This window comes from Lagopus leucura, unplaced genomic scaffold (genome assembly GCF_019238085.1).
Source record: "Lagopus leucura isolate 7727_CA_CO unplaced genomic scaffold, USGS_WTPT01 Super-Scaffold_739, whole genome shotgun sequence".
Lineage (NCBI taxonomy): Eukaryota > Metazoa > Chordata > Aves > Galliformes > Phasianidae > Lagopus > Lagopus leucura.
Genome location: NW_024962255.1, coordinates 21,770,028 through 21,783,245, shown reverse-complemented (window position 1 = coordinate 21,783,245; position 13,218 = coordinate 21,770,028). Strand labels below are relative to the sequence as shown.

The following is a 13,218-nucleotide window of genomic DNA, read 5'->3' as shown; positions in this document are numbered from 1 at the left end:
ATATTCCATGCCAGGTGTCTGCCTTGGGGTGAGCTTTTATTTTTTGGCACAGATCAAGCCAAAATGGTGTAGCTGTTTCCAGGAAAGAGATTAAGGAAGGAGTACATTGCTTTGCACGCTAAGAGACACCGATATCCTCTAAAGGAGCTCAGGCCATGCAGCTTGGTGGAAAGCAGCACGGATGCTATCTCACATCTCATGGACCTACACACAGCCACGCTGCAAAGCCACGCACAGCCCACATGGAACAATGACACCTTCCACCCCATTGCTGTGCAAGGCTGGAACCCCTCGATCTATCCCATGCTCCCCACTCTGCTGATGGCAAATTGGCTCTGGAGAGAGCCTGGGGTGCTTCACTCCCCAGAGGTATTTCTCCTCCAAAAGCCGCCTTTGGAGCTAAGCACCCATGACCATAGCGCAGGGAAGCCAAGTATTCAAGAAATAGGAAATGCTCAGCCCCTGTGCACATGCATTAATGATGCAGCCTTTTAATTACGTCACCACATACTATATTTTCCCACAGGGCACGGCCTCGCTTAGCACACAGGATGGGCCCCAGGCCCCGGGGAGGGAAGCAAGGCTGTGCACTGCTGGCAGCCACCGTCTGCAGGGCCCCCCCTCATCCGCTGCAGAAGCTGGGAGGTGTGCAGTAAATGAAGCAGGGTTGTAGGAAGGGAGGGGGCATGCTCAGAGGGCCGCTTTGCAGGACGGGGCTCTGTCCTTGTTGCCGCAGCAGCTACCAGCCAAGAGGAACACCCATCTGGTTGGTGCCAGCAGTGCCACTCAGCCTGCCACAGGGACATCCAAACCTGCTTCCCACTGGCTGGGTCATCTTTGGCCAGAGGGCTGGGGGAAAACCTCCTGCCCTCCTCTAGCTGCTTTTGGCCCAGCCTGAAGATGGCCTGTTAGCTCCCTGTTAGATAGCTCTTCCTTGCAGCACTGTGGAGTTTCTTGCTTTCTGTGCACTTTTCCATCAGCAAGATGCTGGTTTTGCTGGCAAATTATGGGAGTGATAGATGCTAGAGGACTCAAAGGGAGTCCTTGGGGACTTGGTGGCCACCCTTCGTGTTCCATGTGCTCTTGGTGCTCCCCTAAAAGCTGTGGCTTAGCAGATCCGTCAGTGCTACCAACTACCTTAGCAGAGATGCTCAGAGCAGTGTGGGGACCAATGTGTCCCTTCAGCATCTGCAGGAGGAGAAGAAGCTCAGTGATTTTACCCTTCTTGGCAGGCAGGGTGAGCTCTGAAGCCTTTCTTTCAAGAAGGATGTGGAAGCACCAAAGAGAGTTCAAAGCTGGGCCAGAAAAATGACCCAGGGGCTGGAAAAGGAGCCTTTTGCTGCAGCCTGGAGGAACTCAAGCCATTCAGCTTGCTGCAGGGAAGCACTGAAGACAGCTGCAGCTTTTCGCGTCATCGCAAGCCTGCTTGCAGCAGGGGCCAAAATCATGTTCCTTGCAATAAATTACCAGGAGCCAGTGACATCGAGTATTTGGATGATGAATTGCACACGCATTCAGCATGATCAGAACAAAACCTCTGGGTGTGGGCACTTCCCTGGCTGCTGCAAGGCTGTGAGCCCCAACCAAAATCCCATCAGGGCTGCTGGGCACCTGCAACTACAATTTGCTTTGTCTCCTGTTCAGATGGTCACTGAAGTGGGAAGTTGGGTCTTGACACCCATATCTGAAAGCAACAGGGTGGCTTTTTCCCTGGCTGTGTCTGTTTCCCTGGCTGTGTCTCCTCCATGTGTCCTCGTGACCACCTTGCAGCAAAAAGCCACAGCCCGGAGCAGAGCACAGCTCGATCCAGCCCAGTCACAGCAGGACCAGGGCCTTGGAGCTGCTGAGAGCTCCTGTGGTGAGCCATTATACAACCATAAGGCTAGAGGAGGAATAGCAGAAAGGAATCTGGTCCGCTATTAGTCCCTGGGGAACCGAGGGAGCTTTCTTGCTTTAATTACTTTGCAGACCTATTAAGGCTGCTGCTACAGTCCTCGGCGGGGCTGCAGGCACCTGAGCAGAGCAGAGCAGGAGGTCCCTGGCTGGGACGGTGGATTTGCAGGCAGGAAGGGCCATGGTCTCACGCGAGCTGATCTGTGGAGCTCAGTCCAACCACGTCTTCTGTGTGCTAGAGGGGAGAGCTCTCCACCAGACGGGGAAAGCCCAGAGGGTCCTGCTTTATCTCCTTACATGTTTTAATTCATCACAGGAGCTTTTAGAAGCTTAAGCTTTTGGAAAGGCAGCTGATTAGTCAGCCCTTCAGACAGCCCCGCTAACCACATCTCCTGCCTCCAGAGCTGCTACAAAGCGCTCAGGAGGATCTCCCTTGCTCCCTCCTACAGGCAGCAAAGCTACTTTACAGCCTGCCCAAGCCTGTCCAACTGCACACATGAGAAAAGGTTGCTGTAGCCAGGAAACCTAAGCCCCAGACCTTCAGTCTCTCTATAAACAGCAGGTAGGTGGGCACTCAAGGTGCATCCACAGTGCCCAGCCTGGCAGACCCTGGAACTCTCCCACACCATCCCTAAGGCACACGCAAGTTTCAGCAGCCTGCTGCATTCCTGCACCACAACCTGCATTTTGACTGCCTGAGCAACCCTTACTGAGATAAGGGACCCAGTTTCTCATGTCCCACAGGACAGAGGAGTTTTTATCCGTCTGCTGAGCCCTGTGGCTTGTTTTTGGCAAAAGCTTCTTCCAGTGACTTGGTTCTGCAGGCCCGGCGGGATGGAGAACTGCCACTTCCCATGGAACCTGTTCCAGTGGTTAAACATCCGCACTGTTAACAGTCTTTATTTTCAGCTTGAATTTGTCTGGCGTCAGCTTCCAACCAGTGGTTCTTGCTCTTTCTTTTTCCACTAGATTAAAGGATCTTCAGCATCCAAGGCTCACTCCCTGTGGAGGTCTGTGCATCCTGTTCAAGACGCGGCTGGTCGTTCCTCCAGCAGGACTGGGCTGATGCAGTTCTTAACATCACCCGTGACCTTGTTGTGCTTCTTGGACAGCTCAAGGCTTTCCTACCCAAATCCCACACAAAGATCTGGCAGCGGCAGCCCCCTGGGCAGCACAGACTTTGCATGGCGCAGCACCAGCACCGAGCCCTGCCTAGAGGTGGCTCTTGCACCCAGCAGTCCTCTGCAGCTGTTGACATCTCTGCCTGGGATTGCATTGCTTTTGCTGTGCTTCTCCTCTTCCTTCCTGCCCCAACGGCTGTGAGTGCATCATCTCACCCCACTCTTTCACAGCTGTGGCCACGATGCCTGCGCTGTGCGCTTATGGGGGCTTGCTTCAGCTTGGTTGCTGGCTGGTCCTGCGGGCGGAATATCTTCTTGTGGTTAGGAAAAGGAAACGAGGTCACGTTTTTCAATGGCTGTCCAGTGAGTCCCAAAGCACGGCACGTGGCACTGCCAGGAGAGTTGCTCCAACCCCAATTACCTGCTAACATGGATGCACACGGCAGCTGGGAGAGCCACAGCCTCACCCACCAGTGCCAGCAGCAGTGCATTCGGGCTCGGCATCAGCTGCTTGTCCCATAGCTCTGGGTCTCCCCAGCAGCACAACCCTCAGAAGTCTGCTGAGCCATTGTGCACTGGCCCTGAGCAGGCGAGCTCCCGCCACACAAGCAGAGCAGATGGAGCAGCAGTCAGAGTCCTTTTGTCATCACCTCTCCCTAACAGGGTCCAGGCAATGGAGGCGACAGGAAGGGAGCAGAGCCACAGGATCAGGCAGGTTAGAAACCAAATACAATTTGTTTGCTGTTTTCCCTTCATCTGCTACTTTTCACCATCACACTACTTCCCTCCATTCTGCCAGTAGCTGTGTGCCATGCTGAAGAGCACCTTGCTATCCCCACCACCCCTGCAGCTGGTGGCAGTGGGTGGCTGGGTGCACAGCACATGCATGGCATGGCTCTTCTGTGCATGTGTCCCACAGCCCCAGTGGGTGGGAGCCTGAGCTGCAGGCAGCTCACAGCTTTGATGCCTTTCAAAGTCCAAGCATACGCACTTCAGATACTTTTTTTTTTTATGGAGCACAAAGAGGGAAAGGCCCCTTAACCCAATGTGACAGTGAGCAGAGTGCAAGCGCTTTAAATCTGTCTCCTGGTTTGCAGATAAAAGGAGCCTCAGAGCAGGCTCACAGATAGAATGCAGCCAGGGTGTGGGGAGCAAGGGATGCTGCAGCCCTCAGCATAGCCACGGCTGGAAGAGAAGCAGAGCCCCTCGGAACTGCACCAGGCAGTTCCCATGCAGCTTTGGGTCTTCACATGGCCCAGAATTTCATCCCTCTTTCCAGCAGCCAGAGCCCATGTACCACACAAGCCACTTCTGCTTCATTCTCTCCACTCCCTTCCTCTCCCCATCTGCAGACATCACTTGCGCCAGAGCCCATACTCCAGTGTGCAGGGCAGATGGGGGTGCCAGACACCCGTGCTGCAGATTTACGGTCACAAAGAACAGCTTCCATGTGTGTGAGCTCTAATGGACCGGCTCCTTCTCCCCACCCTTTGTTGCTCCCCGCATGGGGACACTGTTTCCCACTGCCACATGGCCCCATCAGCAGGGCAGGGATGGGTGCAGGTGGATGGATGCAGCCCCCAACCCTGGATGGGGGTGATTATTGCAGCACAGCGCGAGGCAGGAGAGGCTTGGCTGGGGAGAAGCTGGGACCTTCAGCGGTAAGGAGCAGCGTGGCCGCCAAGGCAGCTCGGCTAACGAGCGCTCAGGGGAATGCAGACGTGCAGCAGGCGGGGAGCCCTGCTCCCAACCCTGGCACCTTGGCCAGGACACGCAGTAACTTTCCCATTGAGTTCCTCAGTGCCTGTGGGCTAAGCAAAGGAGGTGAAAAATTGCTGGCGGCATCCAAGCGTCCGAGTGCAGCCCCACCAGGCGCAGCCCGCCGCACCGCCGTGGTGCTTTCCCAAGGACGCCATCAATTCACACACAATATTACACTGTCTTTTCCTACCACGGCTGAGCAGGCAGCCTCTGCCATTGCTTTGCCCTGTGATCCCTCGAAGCCTTTTCTCACGCCCCCGTATGCTGTTTATTAAACTTAGATGGAGGAAGTTTTAGCACCTAATGCAGGAGAACCTTGTCCCTCACAGCCTTTAGAAGAAGGTTCAAGAGATGCCACAGTTATCAGGAAACCTGAGTTTGGTTTTCAGCTTTGGCCTTTTTGTTGGGTTTGTGTTTCTCTGGCCCTCCCTAGAAGCATACCCAAATTTCTGCACACATAGGTGTAACCTCACAGCACTTCTTGTGCATTAAGGGGGCAGACATCAGTTCCAAAAATGGATAAAACAGAGGGGACTTCTGTATGGATGAGCATTTCAAAGTTTTGCATGCTCTAGCAGTCTGAAGAGATAGCTCACACTTACCTTGGGGCCTCTGCAATGAAATGAACGTTTTGCACCATTCTGGACTGCTTCAGAGTGATATTAACCAGGGTGATGTATTATGTCTACTGCATGCCTAAAAGGAGCAGATAGCTCCTAAATGCCAGATAGGCTTTTCAAAGGCATTGCCCCATGAAGGGTGAATATCAGTGCCGCTTCTCCCCTCACTTCATCTACTCCCTGCTCCCACACACGTATGGATGGGCTCAGATGCATGCAGACAGACTTACGGACAGGAGAAGCTCTGCCTGAAGGACTTCTCAAGCACATGCCACGCAGTCAAGCCCTGATTGCTTTACAGCTGGCTGCCCCGATCGCTCAAGAAGAAAAAGCACTTCAATGATACTCAACCAAGTTCTCTCAGAAATAACAAGGCATTAAAACACTTGAGAGCAGCTGCATTAAGCTTGGCAGAAGCATTTATATTCCGCAGCCTGAGCACATCCATGCCCAATTCAAGGCACCCAATTTCTCCTGTTTTCTTCCCATTAGTTGCAAGAGAAGCCTATTTCTGCAGGTCTGCCATTGGATGAAGGCTCAGGTGTGGTCTGAAGGCTCACAGCACGGCCCACAGCAGCACCACCCCACTGCAGAGAGCTGTGCACTGACCTTTCTATTCCTGTACACAGCAATGTCTCCAGTGCATGGCCCTGGCTGTGCACATTCCCTGGCCCCATGCAGACAGCGTATGCCAGGTCTTACCAGGTCCCTTGTGCCACTCGCTGCACCGTGCCACAAGGGCAGCACCAAAGTGAGCAGGACCAGCAGCAAACTGCCACACTCACTCAGGCAACAGCACAGCCTTCTCTCAACAGCCTCTGCCTTGTGCCCATCCCACCTGCAGAAAAGTCTTTGTGACAGCAGCCAGCAAGTGTGTTGGGTTTCACGGCGCGGTGACCCCGCACAGGTCCATCCAGACACTTTCATCCCCCTGATAGCTCCCACGGGAAAATAGCAGTCACTGTACTGCCATGTGGGTCACAGTCTGATCTCCACAAGCTTTTTTATGCTCACATCTTTGAAGTCCCGTACTAATCTGCACCTGCTCGTGGCTCTTTTAAAGCGCACGAGCAACGCTGGTGCTTGTGCAGGACTGTGTTACTGGGACGTGAGCAGCAGATCAGCTCTGGAGCACATGGGAGAGCAAGGAAGAGGCCACAAGAGGCATGGTGTCTGATTTAGTTGGAAAATTATAACAGCAGTAATTTGAATAACTTAATTGTCTTTATCAGCTCAGGGCATATTCCCCAAACTCTCCCCTGGTGTTGCCCTGAAGAAACCCTGTAAACTCCTTCTTGGGGTGAGCAGAGCACCCAGCCATCCTGTCTGCTTCTCCACTTACAAGGTGAGGGATTTCCTAGACCAAAGGGAAAACAGAACAGATCAGATGGAAAGGAAACCTGCTACTTTTAAAGAGATTTTGCATACTCTTTCTTTATTCTCACCCTGTGTGGGAAGACCCAGCCATCCGGGGGGGGTTTTGGAGAGCAAGGAATGATGCAGGGCATCACTGAGAACCACCTGGTCTCAGCTGGAGATGGGACTGCAGCACAACCTTGCCCTGGAATGCCCCCCTATAGTCACTGGCATTGCTGCTGTGGCACTGGCCTCCCTGCCATGCTCTCAACCTCTGGGCACTGGAAGAAGTTCCAGCCACAGCAACAAAGCTCTCCCATCTGCTTCCAACATGCTGTATTTGACATTAACTAATGTCTCCTATTAACACTGAATGAAACAGATCTGGAAAAATTCATTTGCAAGCAGAGTTCAAACAGGCCACAAGGAGAGGTGGATTCTCAGCTGTGTCCTGGATATTTCTGTGGCGAAGCCAAGCATCTGCAAGAGGGGTCAGGGATAAAGGCAGCACATCATTCTGGGTGCAGGGAAGAGAAAAACCAGATCCCCCCTAAAACCTGGCTGTGAGAAGGGTGCATCTCTGCGATTGGCCCCGGGCAGACCTACCGGCAGGGGGTTGAAGTTCTGGTCCACCAGGTGGTTGTGGCCATGGTCAAGGAAGGAGTGCCGCACCACTACATCAATGCCTTGGCTGGCCAGCAAGCCCAATGTATTCAGCCACCTGTGTTGAGGAGACAGGGTTAGGCCACTGTAGGGACCCGAGCTTGTCTGTGCTCCCACCCATTGTGCTGTCATCAGCAAACTAAGCCAGCCCCAGCCCACGTGTCCTGGGCATGTTGCTATGCCTGCCCTTAGAGCAAGGAAAACCTTCCTTGATCCTTTGTGATCACAGTTAGCTCTGAAGATTGCAACAGGATCTATGTGCTACTGAGCTGTGCCATTGGACAAGCCCGAGGATCCAGCAATAGCTGTGGTTTCTAAGAAGGGCAAAATATGGTTTCCAGACTTGGACCTTGTGCTCTGAAGAGCTTCAGGCTTCAGTTGCCCAGAAAGGGATGCGAGGAGTGAAATGCATGCAAGGGTGCGTGGCTGCAGAATGGGGAAAGGGCGGCGAGGCTGTGGGGTGCAAGCCCCAACCCCAGAGCTGGGGTGCATAGAGGAGCGCTGTGCACAGAGCCTGTGGCAGTGGTGGCAGTGCCCTCGTGCCAGGAGCTGTGTCACTCACAGGAACCCGGCCGCATAGGAATCGGAGAGGTTGTTCATGCCTCCAGCAGAGGTAGCACCGACGCCTTCCAGCCAGATCTTCTTGCCCGGTGTGTACGTGTTCACAACCTGCACAGGGAACAACACACATCAAATGCAGCACCACTCTCCTGTTCCCACAGGGCAGGTGCAATTTGCATGTCTCTGACATGTAATGGCTGTGTTCAGTATAGAGACTGTGGCAGGGGCAACCTGGCGGCTTGCAGTGGGAGGAGAAATAGCTGCCACTGTGGGAGCAACATGGGACGGGGCAGCCACAGCTGGGCACCGAAGCATCAGGGGCTCCAGATACATGGGCACCACACAATGAATCCTCTCCTCTTCAGCAATCTTGCTTCTCCAGGCCGGGCTATGAGCTCCTGCAGCCAGATGTCTGCAAGCTCCACAGCCCAGGAGCACGCTGCACAGCCTGACGGATCCTGCCCCATTAGTGAGGAACACTGGAATGTGCTGGATGGACTGGGATCCCTCAAAGCTGTTAAATACGCCAGCTCTGGGCTGCCTCCCACTCACAGCCTGTGAGAGTCGACATCCCTGACTGAAGCCCCAGAGGTGTTGGCATCCTGCCTGTAATTATCTAAGCCCGCCACCTTCCCCAGTCAGAGAGGAAGCAATAAAACAGGGAAGTGGACAAGCCCAGCTGCTCTAATCAGCCCCGGCAGGATGCACGGACTCAAAGCCAAGCTGGAGGCTATTAGCACCCAGCATTGTGCTTTTGCTCAGCCACACTGGCATTCCCAGGAGAGCTCTTCCCACTCCCCAGACCCAATAGAGGGCAGCTCCTCACTGCTGCGGGTCTGGGGCTGGATGGGAACCAGGACCCCCCAGGGCTGCACCATGTCTCCACCTTGCTGCCCATGGCTTTCCTGGCCATCCCATGACCATCCCCAGCAGTGAGACGTGTCACCAGTTTTGTGCAAGCAGGGTAGGATTGTGCCCCATGCTTGTCCCTGTGCCCAACTCATGCTCCCTGCCAAAAGTGGGTTACTCATGCATGGGGATGGTCCCTGGGTTGTGCAGGACAACACAGCAAGCAGCTCCCATCCTCTGGTTTTGCTGTGCCGACCCACGTGTCCCCTTTCCTGGGGCCTCTTTGAGTTGTTTGCTCATCCTACAGTTTCTTCTTGCAGGAATTACAGCAGCGAGACATCGTGGTGACTGATACAGTAAGAAAACTTTGACAAGACAGGCAAATGGACAGTCCTCTCACTCCAAAACACTTTGCTCTTATCAGATGTTCATCCTTTGTTGCAGGATTGGCAGCTGAGCTGCCCATAGCCCCAGTCCCTGTGGCAGCTGAACCAGGGGACCCCCAAAGTTCCCATTTCTTACACAGTGGCTGTAGCCTGGAGCTGTCCTGTGGGCAGCAGGGATGGAGTGGCTCACTGCATGCCGCACTGTCCAGAGCAAATCAGAAATCACCCTGGAATTGTAATAGACACCTAGGGCTGGCCAGGTTGCTACCCCATCTCCTCCTCCATCCCCAGGGTGGAGATACCATCCCTCCACCCCACCCTGCAAGCTAGGGATTGCTGCACCAGCCCCACACCTTGAGCAGTGCCCAGCCCAGGCACTGAGCTGCAGTACTGTGGGCACAGTGCCCACTAACCCTTGCAGACTGTGCACTCACTTTCTGGATTTTCCTGATCTGGTCGGACAGTGTGTCTAGCAGGCGTGTTTTCAGGAAGTCGGTCACTTTGGCCACTCGGCCATCGATGTAGTAACTGCAAGGAAAACAAGATGACAAGAATGAAACTAGTGGCATTAGTTCTGCCCCTGTCCGTGTCCTTCTGTCCCACTGCTGTCTCACACCAAGAAGCCTTTTTACCTCCAGGAGAGGACCTCTGCAGAGCTGCTGTGTCCTCTCCTACATCCCTCGTCCTGCTAACACAGGAGTGCCTGCTGCCCTGGACATGGCACTGAGCATTTCCCATCCAGGGGATTCCTGCTCTCCACGTGCTCGCTTCAATGAAACATGGTTATAGTGCTGCCAATCAGAATCCGAATCATCTGCATCCAGGTGTGGGAGGAAGGCTTTGAAATGCCTGAGTGCTGGCTCCTGGTTCCAGGACATAAGGTGAAGCAATCCATCTTTGGGGTGCAAACATCCTGAATTGGAGTTGGTCCCAAACATCTTGTCCGGAAGGAGTGATCAGTGCTGGCACCCTTCACACAGCAGCCATAGGTGAGGCAATGCAGAGGGGCAGGAGGTCTCAGGATGGGAGCACAAATCCTATAGCACCTACATCTGTCCCTTTGGGTCCCTCCCAGGCATGCTGGGCTGCTGCACTGGGTATTCTGGGAGCTGCCCTCCAACCTTTGTCATTGGTGCTGGAAAAATGGCAGGGAAAGAGGCTCCCTCAGTACTTGAAATGTGGAGATGTGGATAAGAAGAGCACAGCAGGGCATTTTGGTAATGCACGGGATTGGAGGATGCTGTTACAGACACATACATATGTACCAGGGATTGCATACTCCACTTGTTGTCCTGGGGTGTGAAAAAAAGGCAGCTTCACCTTCCCAGAAGTATCAGCTCCTTTACAGGTGTGGTTTCTCTATGAGAAGCATCTCATCCAGAGTAAGGCCCCATGCGCACTGGGCAGCCCATTGCTGAGTGTCTTTCTGAGATTGAGTCTAGCAAACGAGAAAGGCAGCAGTGACGTCTCCTTGCAGGGATGTTGTTAGCAAAGTGAGCAGCCAGCAGCTGTGGGGGAGCCTCCCCACATGGGTACAGAGGTGCACACGAGGGCAGGAGCCTCCCCATAGGATGCTGCAGCTTGAATCAGGCTTGGCCAGGACACGCAGAACACGTGCAACATGCATGAACGCTCAGAGAGGATTTTAGCTTCTCAATGCTCCAACTCACTGATCAGGTAACGGGGTAAGCGTGCTTGGAGCTGTGCAGGGCTGCAGGGGAAGGCGAGCAGCCAGCACTGCCTGGCCCAGAACGGAGATGAATTACAGACTCAACTTGCAGATGCCCTGAACATGAAGGGTCTCCTCTGCAAATCCTCTCCCAGGTGTGAATTTCTAGCTTTGTCCCCCAAAAAACTCAGCATCGTGCCAGCCAGACTCTGGATTCACTCCAACCCTCTGTAATAGGGGGAAGTAGGAAAGAGGCATTTTGGCACATCTGTGCTGACAGTACGGTGCTAAGGGCAGAAAGTTGCTCAGGGAGGGGGACTTGGGAAGTGTTTGACGTTGTTCAAATCAACCCTTATACAACACAGAACCGCTGACTGCTGTGAGGACAGCAGGCCTGTGAGCAGCAGGCAGTGAGGGGGTTTACAGAGATTACTTTTTAAGACAAAATTACAAAGCAGCAGACTCTGGGGATGGCAGATGTTTGGATTTTAGTACAGCACTTAAGAACTGAACAGAAATGATTTTTGGCCTGCTGTGGCAAAAAAAAAAACCCACCATCACCTGGGCTGAAAACTGGCTGCAAGGCCATAAAAGGAAGGTTGTATGAGGTGGAAGAAGATGAAGTTAAAGACCTCAGCCTACAGCAGAGGACAAGATATCTGCTCTAACCAGGAGCAGCTCTGGGGCACAGCCACCACCAGGGACACTTCACACCTGCACTAACAACCCAGAGAAATAGGGGATGGCACAGGAATGAATAAACCTGCTGCTTTGGTCTCAGGACATCTTGCTGATAGCTCATACCCCACGGCTTTGGGTATTCAAGCAGAGCCTGAAGACAATTCCATTATTTCTCTAAGGCTGGCAGAGATCTATTCTCAGGCACCAAGAGGTACATTCAACACCCAAAAGTGGTCAAGAGGGAAAACGGCATCAGCTGCACAGGAGCTGTGAACCAAGGCCAAAAGGATGGGCTGGAGCTTCACCAGCTAGGCTGAGGTCTCTGAAGCCCTGGAACAAACTGAGCAGCACCAACACAGCCTGGTGGGTGGGTGCTGGCAATGGTGTGGCACCAGGGTTGGCCCCAAAGACCACGAGGATGCAGGGCACGTGGGTTCCCATAGCATAGGAGGCCACCGACCTGACTGCTGCCCCAGGTGACTGCTGTCAGCCCAGCACACCTCAGTCCTGTCACCTCTGGGATCACACTGCCTGCCTCACTTTTCTCTGGAAAGATCCACAACTTGCTGCGTGGGACCATGAGCATCACACTGGGTTTAATGAAGGCAGTGCACTGGCTCCTGGGCAGCTGGTTTCATTTACCTCCTTTCATTTTAAAGAGGAACCTTTGCCCCTATTATCTGACCTCTTCTTCTGTTGCAGTTAATTACATTAAAGCCCACTTCCCAAAGCTCAGGAATTTCCGGATCTACTTTGTTGCCTGCTGCTACAGGGAGAGTCTGCTAGGAATTAGGGCACCAGCCTGCTGGGGACGTGAATGGGTCCAGCCTCACTGCCAGCATCACTCCAACTGCTACCAAACGGAGACATCCTCTGCTGACACAGGCAGCCCTGTGCTCTGCCACTGTCCCATATGCCAAGGCCAGAGAGATGTCATCCAAACTCAGCACTGCAAAGCACTTTAAGCAGCATCCCATATGTGTCTGTGTGCATGACATCCCCGGTTTGCCACATGGTATGAGTGACTTTCCATATTGGAAGGTAGCATCATATTCTCCAAAGACTTGAAGGGATAGATGTCCATGACTTTGAAGATGCAAGCATTTACTTGCCTTGCAAATAAATGAGTTTGTGGGCTGCAAAGACAGCCTTGCACAAGGATGTGCCCATTAGATTTGCCAAACTTTGAGGTCTGCACAGCACTTCAGGTGGAAAACCAGCCATACAGTGACACACAGAAAGGGGACCAGGGCATGGGCACAGGTTAGGGAGACAATGAATCTTCAATGTATGCAAGACACCAAGCTTTGGAGCAGAGCCAAAAGGAGATGTGGTTGTGGGAAGGGTTCTGAACTGTGGAAATCCACATTCAAAGACTGACTGGATCCACAATAAACTGAGCATTCGCTCCTAACCAAACCATAAACTAAATTACACAAGAAATGCCAAAACTCTGCGAGCCTCTGTCAGTCCTAATTGCCACACCCTCTGCTAGTGGAAATTCCCTAAACATTTCTGAGCCATTCACACATCCCTCTCCAGCAACACATTACTTCTGAAGAGGGAGGCACACACGCTGAGTTACATATGTAAGTGAAACCATACTAAGAAAGACTGGCAAGCCTTCTTATTTACACCCTGTGTCACTTCTCAGATGT

General features: G+C 53.2%; 1 protein-coding gene across 3 annotated transcripts in view; it reads right to left on the bottom strand.

Annotated features, from left to right (window-relative positions):
- Positions 1 to 13,218, bottom strand: part of HPSE2 (heparanase 2 (inactive)) — a 77,246-nt gene that overhangs the window by 1,431 nt on the left and 62,597 nt on the right. For 2 of the 3 annotated variants that reach the window (XM_042863079.1, XM_042863080.1), the window contains 3 exons: positions 9,645 to 9,738; positions 7,977 to 8,083; positions 7,358 to 7,472 (listed from right to left, as the gene is read on the bottom strand). In XM_042863079.1, the coding sequence (XP_042719013.1) occupies positions 7,358 to 7,472; positions 7,977 to 8,083; positions 9,645 to 9,738 (316 nt within the window). Of the gene's footprint in view, positions 1 to 7; positions 6,753 to 7,357; positions 7,473 to 7,976; positions 8,084 to 9,644; positions 9,739 to 13,218 lie in introns of those variants that run through there. The other variant, XM_042863081.1, reaches the window with a different exon arrangement.